The sequence below is a fragment of the Pelecanus crispus genome, chromosome 9, assembly GCF_030463565.1.
Source record: "Pelecanus crispus isolate bPelCri1 chromosome 9, bPelCri1.pri, whole genome shotgun sequence".
NCBI classification, from domain to species: Eukaryota; Metazoa; Chordata; class Aves; order Pelecaniformes; family Pelecanidae; genus Pelecanus; species Pelecanus crispus.
In genome coordinates this window covers 38,748,613-38,762,421 of record NC_134651.1, presented here as the reverse complement: position 1 = coordinate 38,762,421, position 13,809 = coordinate 38,748,613, and the positions used below count along the sequence as shown (strand labels likewise).

The 13,809-nt window shown below is 54.2% G+C and overlaps 1 protein-coding gene across 1 annotated transcript; it reads left to right on the top strand.

Moving 5' to 3' along the window:
* The first annotated feature begins 4,805 nt into the window (after positions 1 to 4,805).
* FAM78A (family with sequence similarity 78 member A) lies at positions 4,806 to 13,809 on the top strand. The gene is made up of 2 exons (XM_075716928.1): positions 4,806 to 5,117; positions 13,281 to 13,809. The coding sequence occupies exons 1-2, from the start codon at positions 4,855 to 4,857 to the stop codon at positions 13,807 to 13,809; spliced, it is 792 nt and encodes a 263-aa protein (XP_075573043.1). The 5' UTR covers positions 4,806 to 4,854.

The following is a 13,809-nucleotide window of genomic DNA, read 5'->3' as shown; positions in this document are numbered from 1 at the left end:
CAACCCGAAATAATGCGGCAGCGCGCATAAACGCTGCCACATCACCGACGCCCACCGGCTCCCATCTGATCGCCGGCTGGGCAGCGGCATTCGCACGCTATCGGGGAAGTCAGCGCCCCATCCCTATTTGCCTGCCCTCATCCCGCTGCCCAGCTCCGAGGCATGTGGAAAATTTCACCTGACATCAGCAGCCAGATAACCGTTGTCACTGCTTTAACTTGGCTATGGCTGTCACCTCCCCGCCGGCCAGCCTCCCTGTTTCTCCTGCTCCACGCAGGGCTGCTGCTGTGTGGGGCTCCTTGCAAATGTCTGTGAGCAGAGGGTTAAACGCAGGTGGCCGGGAACCTGCAGAAATAGGGAGACTTGTCTCTCCCTCCTGTCCCACCCTGTGCCTGGGATGCTGAGCTATCGCTGAGCATGTTCCTCAGGAGCTGCCACTGGGGAAAAAAATTACCTTGAAAGCCCTGGGAGTTGTTAATTTAATCTGGTGCCTGTCTCTTCTGCTGACACCGATACGGGGGAATTTCTCTGCCTTAACACGCAGAGCTGCCCCGGCCTCCGCGTGGGAATCCAGCCTTGCACCCCAGCACGAGTCCCCAGCGGGGAGGGCACAGAGGAGGAAGGGCAGTGCCGGACGGAGGCAGGGCTAGCAAACCCCTGCCAAAAGTGCAGTGGGAAAGGAAAGCAGTTTGGTCTCTCCTGCAGCCAGGCGGGCTGTCACCACTGGTCCCAGCTGGAGAAACCGAGCTCGAGGGGGAAACATCCCCGATCCCTGCACTGGGACCATGCCGAGCACTGTCCTGCTGCATGCATGGAGAAAGGGAGGCAGTGAGCTTAGAGGAGACGCGCCCCGCTTGCAAAACAGCCACAAAAACAGGGGTTTATAAATATCCCCGCTAAACCTGTAGACAGGCTTCCTGCTCCAGCGGGGCTATTCCAGGCCTGACATCTGATCCACGCAGGTCATCGAACGCCTCGGAGAACGCTCAGACGAACAAATCCAGACGGACAAATCTGGCACGCTCCATGCACCGTGTCTGCTCGGCCCCGGCTGTGCTCCCTGCCTGCCTGCCCACCCTGCCTGCATGCAGCGCTGCAGACCCCGGGGCTGGGGGCTGCCGGCCACAATTCCCCACGTAGCCGCGGCCACGCACGGCGTCAGCTGCTGGCATGGCCACGCAGACCACGCTGGAGAGGCGGGAGGGACAGCAACGTCCCCTTTCGCCCCAATTACTGGCAGCTTTGGTGCATCCCAGCCTCTGGCAGCAGCTGGCCAAGAAGCAGCGCTTGCAGCCAAAGTGCTTGCAAGCAAACCTGCAGCATTCCTGGGTGGGATTCTTCTACGGGCAAAAAGAAAGCTTGGCCAAAATAAAATATAATATTCTGCAGCGTTTACAGCACATGCGGCAGTGCCAGTCAGGCCCATTAGCACAGCATAGCATAGTCTCTGGTGGGCTGGTTTTATTTGCTGCTATTTATTTCCAGTAACCCTGGAAAATGTGCTGGAAAGACACGGAGGCACAGTGCAGGCCATGATGCCGGGGGAGCAATAGCAGGAACGGAGCATGGCCGTGCTACGATGAGACATGGACAAGGGTATCAAATGAGCAGCAGAAGGAAATGCAACTCACAGCATCACCAGACACTCCTAATTCTGACTTATCACAGCTTGGCCTCACATCTCCAGCAATTCCATCAGCGAGCACCACTCTCTCGGGCACAGGAACGGTTTTGCGCACAGCTTAATGCAGCCACTCTGGGGTAGAGTGTGCTAATGCCTTAATCATTCACAGCAGCGCGACGGAGACAGGCACGACCGAAACCCAAAGAAAACTCCAGCTGAAGATGAAAAACTGATTTAATTAGAATGAGATAATAATGCAATTTCCTAGCTGACCAGAACACCAGAGACAGCCGAGTTGAAGCAAGACCTGGCTAAAACTTCAGTGAAACTAAAGTTGCAGAATATGCGGTTTCACCAGATTCATAATGCACTGAGAAACTGTGACAAGCTTGTTTGAAAAGTGTGAAAGAGTCTTGGAAATGTCAAAGGATTTCAGCACCTTCTGGAGGCTGCTGAAGCAACTGGATATTTCATTCAGAGATGCTCATTTCGGTCTTTCTTGTACTACGCGGTAGTAAGTTGCTTGCTTGTAACTTGAGCGCGTTCTTAGTTTTTATATCTGTCGCAGGGCCTAGCAACTATCATTGTGCCCTTCACAGAGATCGGAAAGTTTAAAATAAATACTTAGCCAATGCTTTGAGAAACGTGCAGATGAAAACCACATCAATATACCGTGGTTTTTCCACCTCTTGCCAAGGGGGTGGAACGGCATAAATCTGCCTCCCCTTGTCCTGTGGCATTCACTTGTCGGGATCACCCAGTAGCTCCGGTCTCTCCTACCTGCCGGGGGGCAGGCAGCAAGCGCACGGTGTTGAAAAAAGCCAGGCACTGCGTGAGCTAATCAAGCCTGCTGCGAGTGCGGGCTGGGAAGGACTAAAAGCCATTTACTTAGCTTTGCCCTGCTGTACCGTACCGCAAGCAGCACCGGCAAAGCAATTTTAACCTCCCAGTTCCCCAGGTTTCCTATTTAGAAACAAGTCACGGAGGACACGCACACCCTGCGCCCTGCGTAACGCTCGACGTACAGCAGCTATGGCCGAAAGGCTGGACGTACGCGCCTCACCTGGTGCTCGGCGTTAAAACTTGGATCCTCAGCTGGCTGATGGTCAGCAGGACCAGCCGGCAACGTTACTCCTAAAATTATCTGTCACAGAAGTTTACAACTTTCCCACAGGCCGTTGCTGCCTCAGACACTTCTCTCGCTATTCCAGCTGCTCCTTAGACCCTCTGCTGCTATGGAGAGCTTTGCATTTCTAGTTGCCTGAATCGCAGCCCATCCAGCCTAGGGCTACGGGTTTTGCAACTAAGGAGACCATCCCTTTACCGAACCTACCCACCAAGCGCCAGCCGGGAGAAGAAAAGCTTAATCTGAAAAAGCAAGAGAAAATGCACTGCGGTTAAGTTTAAAAATAAAAAAAAAAAAAGGGGGGAGGGGGGGGAGAGAAAGAGGTTTCTTCAAAAAACTACATTACCCACAATTCACGGACGTGTGGGAGGAAATGCTGGGTTTGCAAAGGAGGTTTAGCTGCTAGGGCTGCAGTTTAAAAGCGAAATACAGGGGGAGGGATGGGACTGGGCGAAGGAGGGACGCCGGGGAGGCAGGGAGAGGCGGGGGGGCTGCCACCCGCCGCTAATCCCGCCGGGGCGGGGGAGCCGCTGTCATGCGGCGGTCCCTGCCCGGGCAGCCGGCGGGAGCGGCCGGGCACGCCCGGGGGGCACGGCAAAGGCTACGAGCGAGTTTTCACCAAAGTTTGACCCGCTCGCCTTTTCGATGCTGCGGCGACGACCGAAGCGGGAGCCCCCCCGCACCCCCCCGCTCCACCGGCGAGGCTGAGACCCGCGGCCGGCGCCGTCCCCGCCTGCATGCACGGTATTGCGAGAGAGGAAGCCTGCGGCAGCCGGGAGGCGGAGGCACCGATCCTGCTCCTCTCACCTCCCCGAGCATCTAGCAAAGAGGCGAAGGGGAAAAAAAAAAAAAAAAAAAAAAAGCGCGAGAGAAGGAGCCTCCCCCCCCGCTCGCCCCCCCCCCCCCCCGCCGCACCTCGCCCCCGCGCAGCGCAGGGGAGCCCGGCGCGGTGCGTGGCCGCCGGGGCTCGGCGCCGCTCCCCGCCGCCGCGGGATGCTCTGACGCCCTGCGGGACCGCGGGGCCCACGCGTGTGCGGGGCAGCCCCGCCGCCCGCCCATGAGCCCCGCCGGCTGAGCCACAGCCGGCTCGCCCGGGAGCGGCGGCGGCGGCAGCGGGAGGAGGAGGAGGAGGAGGAAGGTCGGACGCCCCTGCGGAGACCCGCTCGCCGAAGAGGAGGAGGAGGAGGAGGAGGAAGGGGAGCCGCGGGGCCGGCGCCCCCCGGGCCGGTGCGTGGCGGCGGGATGTCACGGGCGGCGGCTCCGCGGCGCTGAGCGGGCGCGGAGCGGCGCGGCCCCGGGCGGCAGCGGGGGAGGCTCCCCGCAGCCCCCTGCCCCGCTGCGCAGCCCCCGCAGCCCGCCCGCCCGAGCACGACCTCCGCCTTCTGCTCTGTGCTCTCGCCTATTTCTAAGGGGGAAAAAAAAAAAAAAAAAAAAATCCTCAGACCCAAAGCCCTGACATCGGCTGGCGGAGGAGCCTCCGAAATCGGAGATTTGGCTACTTTTTGCATTTTCCACCCGTCGTTTCTTTCTGTTATTATTGTAATTTTGTGCGAAAGGAAGTTATGAACAACTGCGAGTCAGGAAGTGGAAATCCACACCGGTTGTGACAAGCTGGGGCTAAAAACTATTTCATTATTTATATAGATGTGTCTATCAACATTCTGCTTTTCATCCAAAGAATAAAGGGAAATACCGGCTAGTCCTATGTTTGACGGTGAATGACAGACCGCATCTGAGGAAAGGAAGGACTAAATATATCGGCTAAGAACACCGCCGTTATTTATTGAACTCAAGAGACCTTTTTTTTTAACCCAAAGACTGTTTGAGCGAGAGATTTAATGGGTCATTAAAAGGGGGAAAAAAAATTTAAAGGCCCTTTTGCTTCTGAAGTGCAGCTAACCTCAAAATAGGAGCAGTACTTGTAAGACAGATACTCAAATTAAGGCTTTACGTGATGAATTTTCTATCCTATGGATATCAGTCTTGAGATTACAAACCAAGAAGATCTGTAATTGATCTAGCACCAGATAATTTCAATGCCTAATATTCCCCAGGATTGCTGGAGTACCCTCGGAGCTGCGTCGGACTGTATTCGGAGTATGCCATGGGCTGTATTCAGAGTATTAGCTGCAAATCCAAAGTTTTCCGGGAAAGTATTTCAGTGATTGAAGTCAAAGCCTCCATCGATCCCATTCCCACCAGCATCGACGAGTCCTCCAGCGTGGTCCTGCGCTACCGGACCCCTCACTTCCGAGCCTCTGCGCAAGTGTTGGTGCCCCCTATTCCCAAGAAGGAGACCTGGATCGTGGGCTGGATCCAGGCTTGCAGCCACATGGAATTTTACAATCACTACGGGGAACAGGGAATGTAAGTATTTCCAAGAGCGCGTGCGAGCGGGCGTGGGTGCATTTGCCTGGCAGGAGGAAGGAGCGGGAGGACCATGGCCTGGCTGGGAAATACTGGATTAAGCCAAAAATTATAATCCAGTGGGTTTGATTTTAAAACCCAGCTCTTCTGCAACTTAACAGGACTTTCTCATATGTTTAAAATACAGGAGAGCTTGTCCCTGCCCTTTTAAAGGAGTAGGTGTTCTCTTCTAATGGGGACATGCCCAAGCCCTAACCAAAACCCGCTTGTTCCATTAGGAACCCAAAAGCAATACTGTATTTACGACAGCTTTTGAGCAGCACTGGAGATCCTGAAATCCCAGGTCAGCCCTGCCGCGAGAGGCACCCCTGTTTTGATACACGTTTTACGCGAGGGGTTCCCCTGACCGCCGGCTCCTCTCTTCGGCATCCCTCCCCATCCCTTCGGGGGAAAACTGCGCCTCCACAAGCCCCAGGGAAAGCCGAGGGCCGACACTTGTGGCACGGTGCCGTCCCCAGCGTGCCGTACTGCTGCTGCAGTGGGCCATGGCCGTGAGCGCCAGAGCCCACCAGCTCTGGGAGCAGACTTGAACGTCACAGGAGGAATCCTGCGTGCTTTGCCCACGGTAGCAGGCAGCCCACGGGGGGAAGAACAAGCTGGGTTTAACCCACTGATAATTAAAGCCTTTGCATCACCTTGGAGGAGGGTGAAAATGTCACATTAAACCTCCTTTTGGGTAATGTAAGAGTGGGAATATGTAGGTATATATGTAAGGCAGGGGGAATCTAGGGGCTCTTTGCACACCAAAAACCCCGTGGTACTGGTCAGACAGTCATAGTGAGACAGGAATGAGTCAAATTAAAATGTCACCTCCCTACTGTGAAAAGTCATCTCTCCCCAGTCCCCCACCAGTTTGTTCACCAAACGTTGTTGCAGGCTTTGGCCCGTAGTTAAATCAGCAACAGCACCTGATCTGCCTGCACAGAACAGCAATTCTGCAACTCACGGCGCTGGGCAGCACCGGCTGCAGCCTCCCGGTGCAGCAGAAAGCTGTCTGTCCAGCCACGGGGACAAAACCTGACCGCGGAGCCCGGTGCTGGCAGGAGGTTCGGTGCCTGGAGGTGCTGATGCTGCCCGGTCTCTGGGGGCAAGGGAGAAAGGACGGGAAGGTCAGGTTTAAGCAACCCCCCCCCATCCGCTCATCCCAAGTGCCCTGTGTCAGGGGGATGCCGGCTCAGCCCCTCAGGGTTATTCTGGGTGGCTTAAAAAACGGGGAATGAGGAGGGCTGAGGGAGGATGGGAACGCGGAGTAGGGCTGGAGAGCAGGACAAACTCTGACTTAACGCAGCGCCTTCCTGAAGGCCTGAACATCTGCACGTACACGCCAGCTCTTCTTCCCTCCCTTCTGCCTGTAAGCCCAGATGCGGACACGGGATCAGCATCTCGGACATAAAGCAAATACGCGCTGTAAGATGTGGAGCGGAGGGAAGGGCACGCTGAGGAGCAGCCGTAAGTGACGGACTGTCCCCCCCTTCTGTCTCCACGTCCCCTCTCTGCTCAAGCAGAAAGTGCCTTGAGAAGCAAACTAGCACCTGGCAAACACCAGCAGTGAGGCTCAGCGAGGGAGCAGACCGGCTTATCTTGATTTTAAAAGTACCTACAACAGGCCCGAAATCTCTAGGCTTTTTGGCTGCAACACCATCTTTAGCAAAGACAATTTGTTGCTCAGATGTTCCCAATTCTGAGCCTTTGGGATTTGCATGTGTAATTCTCAGGCTCATTTAGAAATCATGTCTTTAGTGACCAGCTGCAAAGGAAATCAGAAAAGCCCACTGTATATAAATACAGCTCACATCCACCGAAATAAAGAGGACTGGGCAGAGAGCTATTCTGCCAGCGCTGCTGTGGGCTGCAAACCTCGATGTGTCCTTTTATTCCTCTGCACCTGAGTTTCCCCGTGTTTAAAATGAGGATTTGTTACGGGCTTCCCTTGCCGGAATGCTCTTGAGAGAAAAAAAGTTGTATCTACAAGCTAAGCACTGTAAACAGGTAGTCAGAATTAAACACTGCAGCTATGTAAGAGAGCTATTAGCCAGAAAATCATGGAAACAAAGATTTTTCCCTGGGAGGTTCATTGACATTTAACTGATATTTAAAAAAAAAAAAAAAAGTTACCCAAACATAAGGAGGAATTGGTCTGCTCCTCCACTCTCTTCCTTATAGACCTGCTGCCATCTGAAAGCTATAAATAAAGGCGTTTGGGAGGAAAGGCCTCTTTTAACGCCATTGAAACATGCTCTTGGAAGACCTTTATATAGAGAGAGACAGGGCACAAACCTGTCTGCAAGAACGGGCCGAGCCTTTAGCTGGTGTAGCCCGGCGTAATCCCACTGACCTCCACGGAGCTGCATTGATTTGTGCCAACAGAGTATTTGTCCCAACTTTCCATGATGAAGAGACTACTGCAACGTACATATTTTTAGTCACTCTGGTGACAGGCAAACAGAAAACTCCAAATAATCAAAAAAAAAAAAAAAAAAAATCAGTCGGTCAACTGGAGCATCAATAGTTACAGCAGGCTTTGGATTAATTTTTCACTTGTATGCTCCAAAGTTGTTAGCCGTGTATAAGCTGGCCATTACGTTGAGGGTAGAAACAGCCGAGAAATACCGGAGCAGATGGAGCTGTGCATAACGCTCCTATAGGGATGTCAGCTACAGAGGGGATCATTTTGACACGCGCGTTTAAAGTGGCGCTGACAATTTTGGGGCTGAACGCAGCGTTTTTAAACATAAAGGAAAATAATTAACGCTCGGATAACATGTAGATGCTGGCGTTATTTTACGTGTAAGTCAGAAGATGCTGCTGGGAACATTAAAACCCCCGGCATGAGGATGCGGATGTGCCCTCTGACCCCGCCTCCGTGCAGAACTGGGGCAAACTCCGGTTCAGCCCCATGGCTGGTATTACTGCTCCCCCCGAGCAGGATTTTACCATGTACCTTTAGGGAAGGATGCTGCTGTGCAATGAGAGGCATCAGGATCAGGCCGCAGAGCTCTGACCCGTGCAGGACACGCTGGACCGGGTCCCCGCTGGGACCTCCTGGGGTGGGTGCTGGTTTCTGCAGCCGGTTGTGCGGCACCCGGTGGGACCCATGTCGGCGGCCGGGCAGCGCCAGAATGGCGTTATCCAGCCTTGTTTCTTCATCTCCATGGAGATGTGCAAAAAAGCGGTGCAGATGGAGATATGCAAAAGAGAGAGATAAATAAATCAGAGTTTGAATACGATCAGCCAAGAATCTGGAGAAGTTTCAGGTAGCTATTTCTCCCCAGGAGGACCCGACGGGGCAGCTGGGCAGCATTACATCATCGCTTTACGTTACCGGGCATCTCTCTCTTGCGAGATTAAATCTTCTGTGCCCTGCAGCAGAGACACAATGAACTTGAGAAATCGACTTGTCAAGAGAATAAACCCCTAGTCCTTGGGAGGGAAAACACAATCAAAAACAGATTCACCAAAGGGAAAAAAAAAAAAGGTTACGCTTTCCATGGGAAGCGAAGGGAGGTCAGTTCACCATGGGAATTTATTGAGATATCGCTCCAGGGGTTTAGAGAAAAAGGCTTCGCTGCCCTTACGTGCGCTGCAAGCGCACACCTTAGCCCAGTTAAATAGGTTGTCCAGTCTGACTTGAGCCCGCTCAGCTAAGCCAGCAGAAATCCCTCCCTTTTTCTTAATGCCAGTTTTCTGCTAGTTTTACTCCCTGAACCAGCGTGCATCAAACATCGCTGCCGGTTCAAGCGACGAGGCAGGAACATGCAGCTAGGGGATGGGGGGGAAGAGGGACCACAGCAGCGTGGCTCCGACAGCTGGGGAGCGACATCTTAAATTTCCTTCTTGTTCTTTGCTATAACCCTGGCTTGCATTGCTTGAGGTGGCCGGAGTAGGTGAGAGAGACACTGTAAAGGACAATTTGAAATGAAGCAGCTCTGAATATCAGGTTTTCTGTCTTTCAGCCAGTCACCAGCACAGGCGCAGCGGTGGAGGGAGGCAGGTAGGAGCAGGCATGTGGAATACCCGAGACGGCTTTTCAGTGCGCCCACACATTGCACTGGTACCTGCACCGAGCACAGTCTGCGTCTGAGCAGGGCTTCTCTTATTTAGGGAGCTGGCGGAAAGGAAGGGGGTCGGAAAGCACAGGGTTACGCAAGTCCATCTGGCCTGTGATTAATTAGGAGCCGGCTTTAAGGAATTGGGGCTGAGGATGCAATAGTGCCCGGTGCCTGTCTGAAAAGGTTGACTGAATATACCCGTGTCACTGCTGGATGCGCGGGGCTGGAGGCTGCTGTGCTTGGATTTGCTGTCGCTGCACGAGCCACTGCAGTGATTGCTTCGGTTTGTGCTGTGGGGCAGCCATCTGGAGGGCTCGGGCTAAGCTGGGGGCTTCATTTTGTGTGACAGAAGAGGAAGATACCTATCTGAATGAGAACTGGGAGGCTAAAACCTACATAAAGCTGCTTGGCTCTCAGCAACAGGGTTACAGTTGTGCCACAAGAAATAGCTCAAAGTTCCTTTTCCTGGTAGCGAGAAGACATTTGTTGAGAGGCTCGTTGGCAGCTCCAGTCTGTGGTGATGCCCATACTGACTCTGAAGGTTTCAGAAGCAGCAGAAACAAGCTTGTCAGTATTACAAGCCAGAATCTACTGATTTTGGCACTGATCAGCTATAGTGAATCCATGAAATCAGATAGGTTGGTTTCTTTTCATACCTCTTCCCTGCTATCGTCAGCAAAGTGTTTACTGGGCACTTTCTGGTCTTGCCTTGGCTCGACACCACCACAGAAAGGCGCTGATGCAGCCAAAGATGATTCCACAGCGTTCTTTCCAAAATCATCCAAAAGGGCAGTTGTTGGCATATTATTTAACACGGACATACTATGCAAGCAAAGGCTACTAACCTGGCTGGCACACAGGCTTTGCTGTAGCCGCAGGCGAGGGGCAACCATCACCAGCAGCAGCCATCGGGCAGCCTCTGCTTTTGCTCCAGTCATGGGATCATCATAAGGCCTTGGTTTTTTTTCCTTGTTACTAAGCTGTGCAGATAAGGCGTGATGGTTTTGAAACCTCAGGGTTAACCACAGTTGCTAGAATTAGGCACAGCGTGCTCCACAGAGAAACACAGGCCAGTTTCTTCTCCCTGTTCCTGCCCACATCTTTTCTTAAGCAGGATGCACTTCTGAGCCACCCTGAGCACAGCCATGCTGCTCACAAACGCGCTCAGCTTTGCGGTGGGGTTTCTCAGGCTCTGCAGGCAGCATCCTGCCTTCAGCGACCTGCCTGGGCCCTGGCACAGCTCCACCTTTTGCTCTCGTTTGAACCCTGGGCAAATCCCAAGAAGGTGCTGCAATTCTGTGCTGGTCTGGGGTCAGATACATCTACTGGGAATGAAGATGGGGACAAGCAGATCTTAGTTGTCCTGCAGATTCTGAGCATCCTCTACCTGATTCTCCTGCCATTTGCCCGCCAGCCTCTGATCAGAGTAGGCTGGAGCAGCCCGGGGGGTTGTCAGCCTCTCGTAGCATCTCGGGTCCTGGTTTGGCACCTTGACACCCGCGGCGATGCTGCGGCTGCACCTTAGCACCACGCCTGTCACAGAGCGAGCCGCCAGGAATTGCCACATCTCATCCCCAGGTGACAGCCGAGCTGAGCACCCGCCACTGTCTGGATGGAAAGTAATCCTAAAGCGTCTGCTGAAGGGGAGACAGAGCCCCCAGACAGTGCTTCAGAGCCGGGCTGTGCGGCGGGGAGGAGGCGGGGGGCTGCAGATCACGACCTCCGCTCATCCGCCTGCCGAGGGCCGAGTTCACCCAACGTCCCGGGAGCTTTTCCCTTCTCAGCTCTCCCTGACGAGTGTCGGGGGACGGTGAGCCAGGCTGACTGCGATTTAGAGAGCAGAGCGTATAAACATCTCTCTGGTGGCCGGGGGTCCTGGCAGGACTGTTCAGGGATCTCCTTTTGGCTGCCTTCGCTAAAAATTTTCTTCCAGGGAAAGGACTCCCTCTGCCTGCTGGCTATGAGCTCAGGAGGGAGAGGATTGATGCAGCTGCGGTGCCGGAGCTGACGGCAGCCCGTAAATCTGCGCGGGGAGATGTCGCGCTTGCATAACCCCTGGCTGCTGCTAACCCCCGCTCCTGCTGCTCCGAGCATCCCTGCATCCCCCGGAACAGCCCGCGTCCTGCCTCGCACTTAACCTCCCGGGCTCCTGCCAGGCCGCCCGACCTGCAAAGCATCCGCCTCCCGTGCGCCGCGGCCCGTCGCCCAACGCCTGCCACGGCACAGGGGAGATTTTTGCTAGGACCCCTGCTCGCATAGAAAAAAATAAATGAGATCTCTAACCTCCCCCCCACCGCAGTATCGTCTAGCTACAGCCAGGCATTTACAGCTAGCTGCTGAACGATCCAGCGGTTACAAACATGGAGGCACTTCACGGCCATTAACTAATTAACAATCAGAACAGCCTTGTGAGACAGTCACATTAATCCTGGCCAGCGGACAGGAGCAGCTCGTCCCAAAGCTGCGTTGGAGCCGGCCGGGCCGACGCGTGCCCCCCCCGCCTGCCTGCACCCGGCCGCAGCCCCCACTTCAGTCAAGGGGCTATTTTGAGCCGCAGCACTGGACTTATTCAAGGCTTGGACGGTTACCCTGACGAGCCTCGGCGCGTCCCCTCTGTCTCCCTCCCAAGATAAACCGTGTCCCGTGGCACGGCCCGCAGCAGGGAGCCGCAGGGCTTGGGGGGCTGGGGCACAGCCCGGCGTCCCGGCCCCGCGGCGGGGTCAAGTGCAAATGCCACGCTGGGAGCTGCGGGGAGCCAGCACAGCCACGCAGCCCCTTCTGCCACTTCGACGGCGGGGACATCGTCTCTGCGTGGCGGGGAGGGCTGATTTGTAAGCAAGAGGGAGAAGGTAAATTAGAGCCGCCTCTACCACCCTGGTTTTTAAAAGAATGTCCTTAAAATACCTGGCATGCGCTGAGCACGTGGTCTATGGTTGCGCTGTCTTAGTGCCTGTACTCTGCAAATAGCTAACCCTTTTTCTGAGGCGTCTACAGTAGTGGGCTTCTGTTACTAAATCTAATCTTAAAAATTAAATTGGGAGTTAATAAAAAAAAAAAATAAAAAAATCCAAGTTGTGCATCAGCATTACAAGGTGACGGAGGACCATTTTCACTTACTTTCTTGCTAGAAAGACTGACCTTTCTGGCAGTCTCGCAAGCGCAGCGCACGGCCGACCGGCTCAGGCAGTTTTACAAGCTGGCTGACCTGGGTTTCTCTGATTACTGTAATACCATCCCCAGCCCGGAGCCTGGCGTGCAGCCTTTGAACCGGCTCCTTCCTAGGGCTGGAGAAGGATGGGTTACGCTTCCAGCGCCAGGCAGACAGCGAGGAGGGACACTGGCTTATCCAGAGGGAAAAATGAGTGTGTGCAGGTAGGGACTGAAAAGAAAGAACAGAATGGAGCAGCGGGAAGCTTTATGGTCCGGTCGTGTCCTTGATCTTACTTCCAGCGCTTGGGTCGGCTCTCCTGTCACCTCAGCCCCAGGGCCGGCTCTGAGCCTGCCCGTTCTCCTGCCGCCATGGGAGATTTTGCGCTACTGAGAGAAAGAAACTCAGCCCTGAGCGCCCACCGGCACGGGAGCTGAGATCCCGAACGCGGCGCTGGAGCGAGTCCTTGTGTTCAGCCGTGCTCAAACAGCCAAGGAGCTGCAGGAGGGTACCTGCAACACTGGATTTTCTCCAGCGCTGGAGCTTTGCTGAGCACCTACCTTTTGCGGCCTTACTTAAACACCGACATAGTTTGAACCACTCCAGGTAGCCACAGGTCCCTGTAAGGAAAGCCCTGGCCCTTCAGGGTGATGGTTCCTCAGTGGTGTTTAACAGCAGGTTTTTAGTCTGTTTAACAGACTTTCATGATCAGTCCTGGAAATTTGCAGGCGCAGTTTTAATGGCAGGGATGAGGTCTGTTGGCAGGATGGCATGAAAGGCACAAATTCCAGTAAAAGCTAGACGGGGAGTGCGTTCACGACTCCTTCCTCTCCTTCTTTGAAGTCCAGCATGTTTCTAAACTAATTAATTAAGGCATTATCCATAATTTGTTGTTAATTATGGCAGGTCAAGTTGGGAGCTTCCGGATCTACTGGACGGTAAAATCCAGGCCATCAGTGACTCAGATGGAGTGAACTATCCCTGGTATGGAAACACGACAGAAACCTGCACCATCGTGGGGCCCACAAAGAAGGAGTCCAAGTTCAACATCAGCATGAACGACAACTTTTACCCAAGCGTCACGTGGGCAGTGCCCGTCAGCGAGAGCAACGTGGCCAAACTCACAAGCATTCACCGGGATCAAAGCTTCACCACCTGGCTGGTTGCCACCAACACGGCTACCAACGAAATGGTGACCTTGCAGACTATCAAATGGCGCATGAGGCTGGACATCGAGGTAAATCCCAGCAGACCCTTGGGGCAGCGTGCCAAGCTGCAGGAGCCCTCTGCTCAAGAGCAGCCCCAGGTCCTTAGCAAGAATGAGCCAATACCACCCAGTGCCCTTGTCAAACCCAATGCCAATGATGCTCAGGTACTCATGTGGAGGCCAAAGGATGGACCACCACTTGTGGTGATACCTCCAAAACACCGATAA

Excerpts from the sequence above, each read along its gene's own strand:
- FAM78A (XM_075716928.1), top strand. The coding sequence starts at position 4,855 with ATGGGCTGTATTCAGAGTATTAGCTGCAAATCCAAAGTTTTCCGGGAA. Across the intron at positions 5,118-13,280 it reads CACTACGGGGAACAGGGAAT|GTCAAGTTGGGAGCTTCCGG; the intron begins GTAAGTATTTCC and ends TAATTATGGCAG.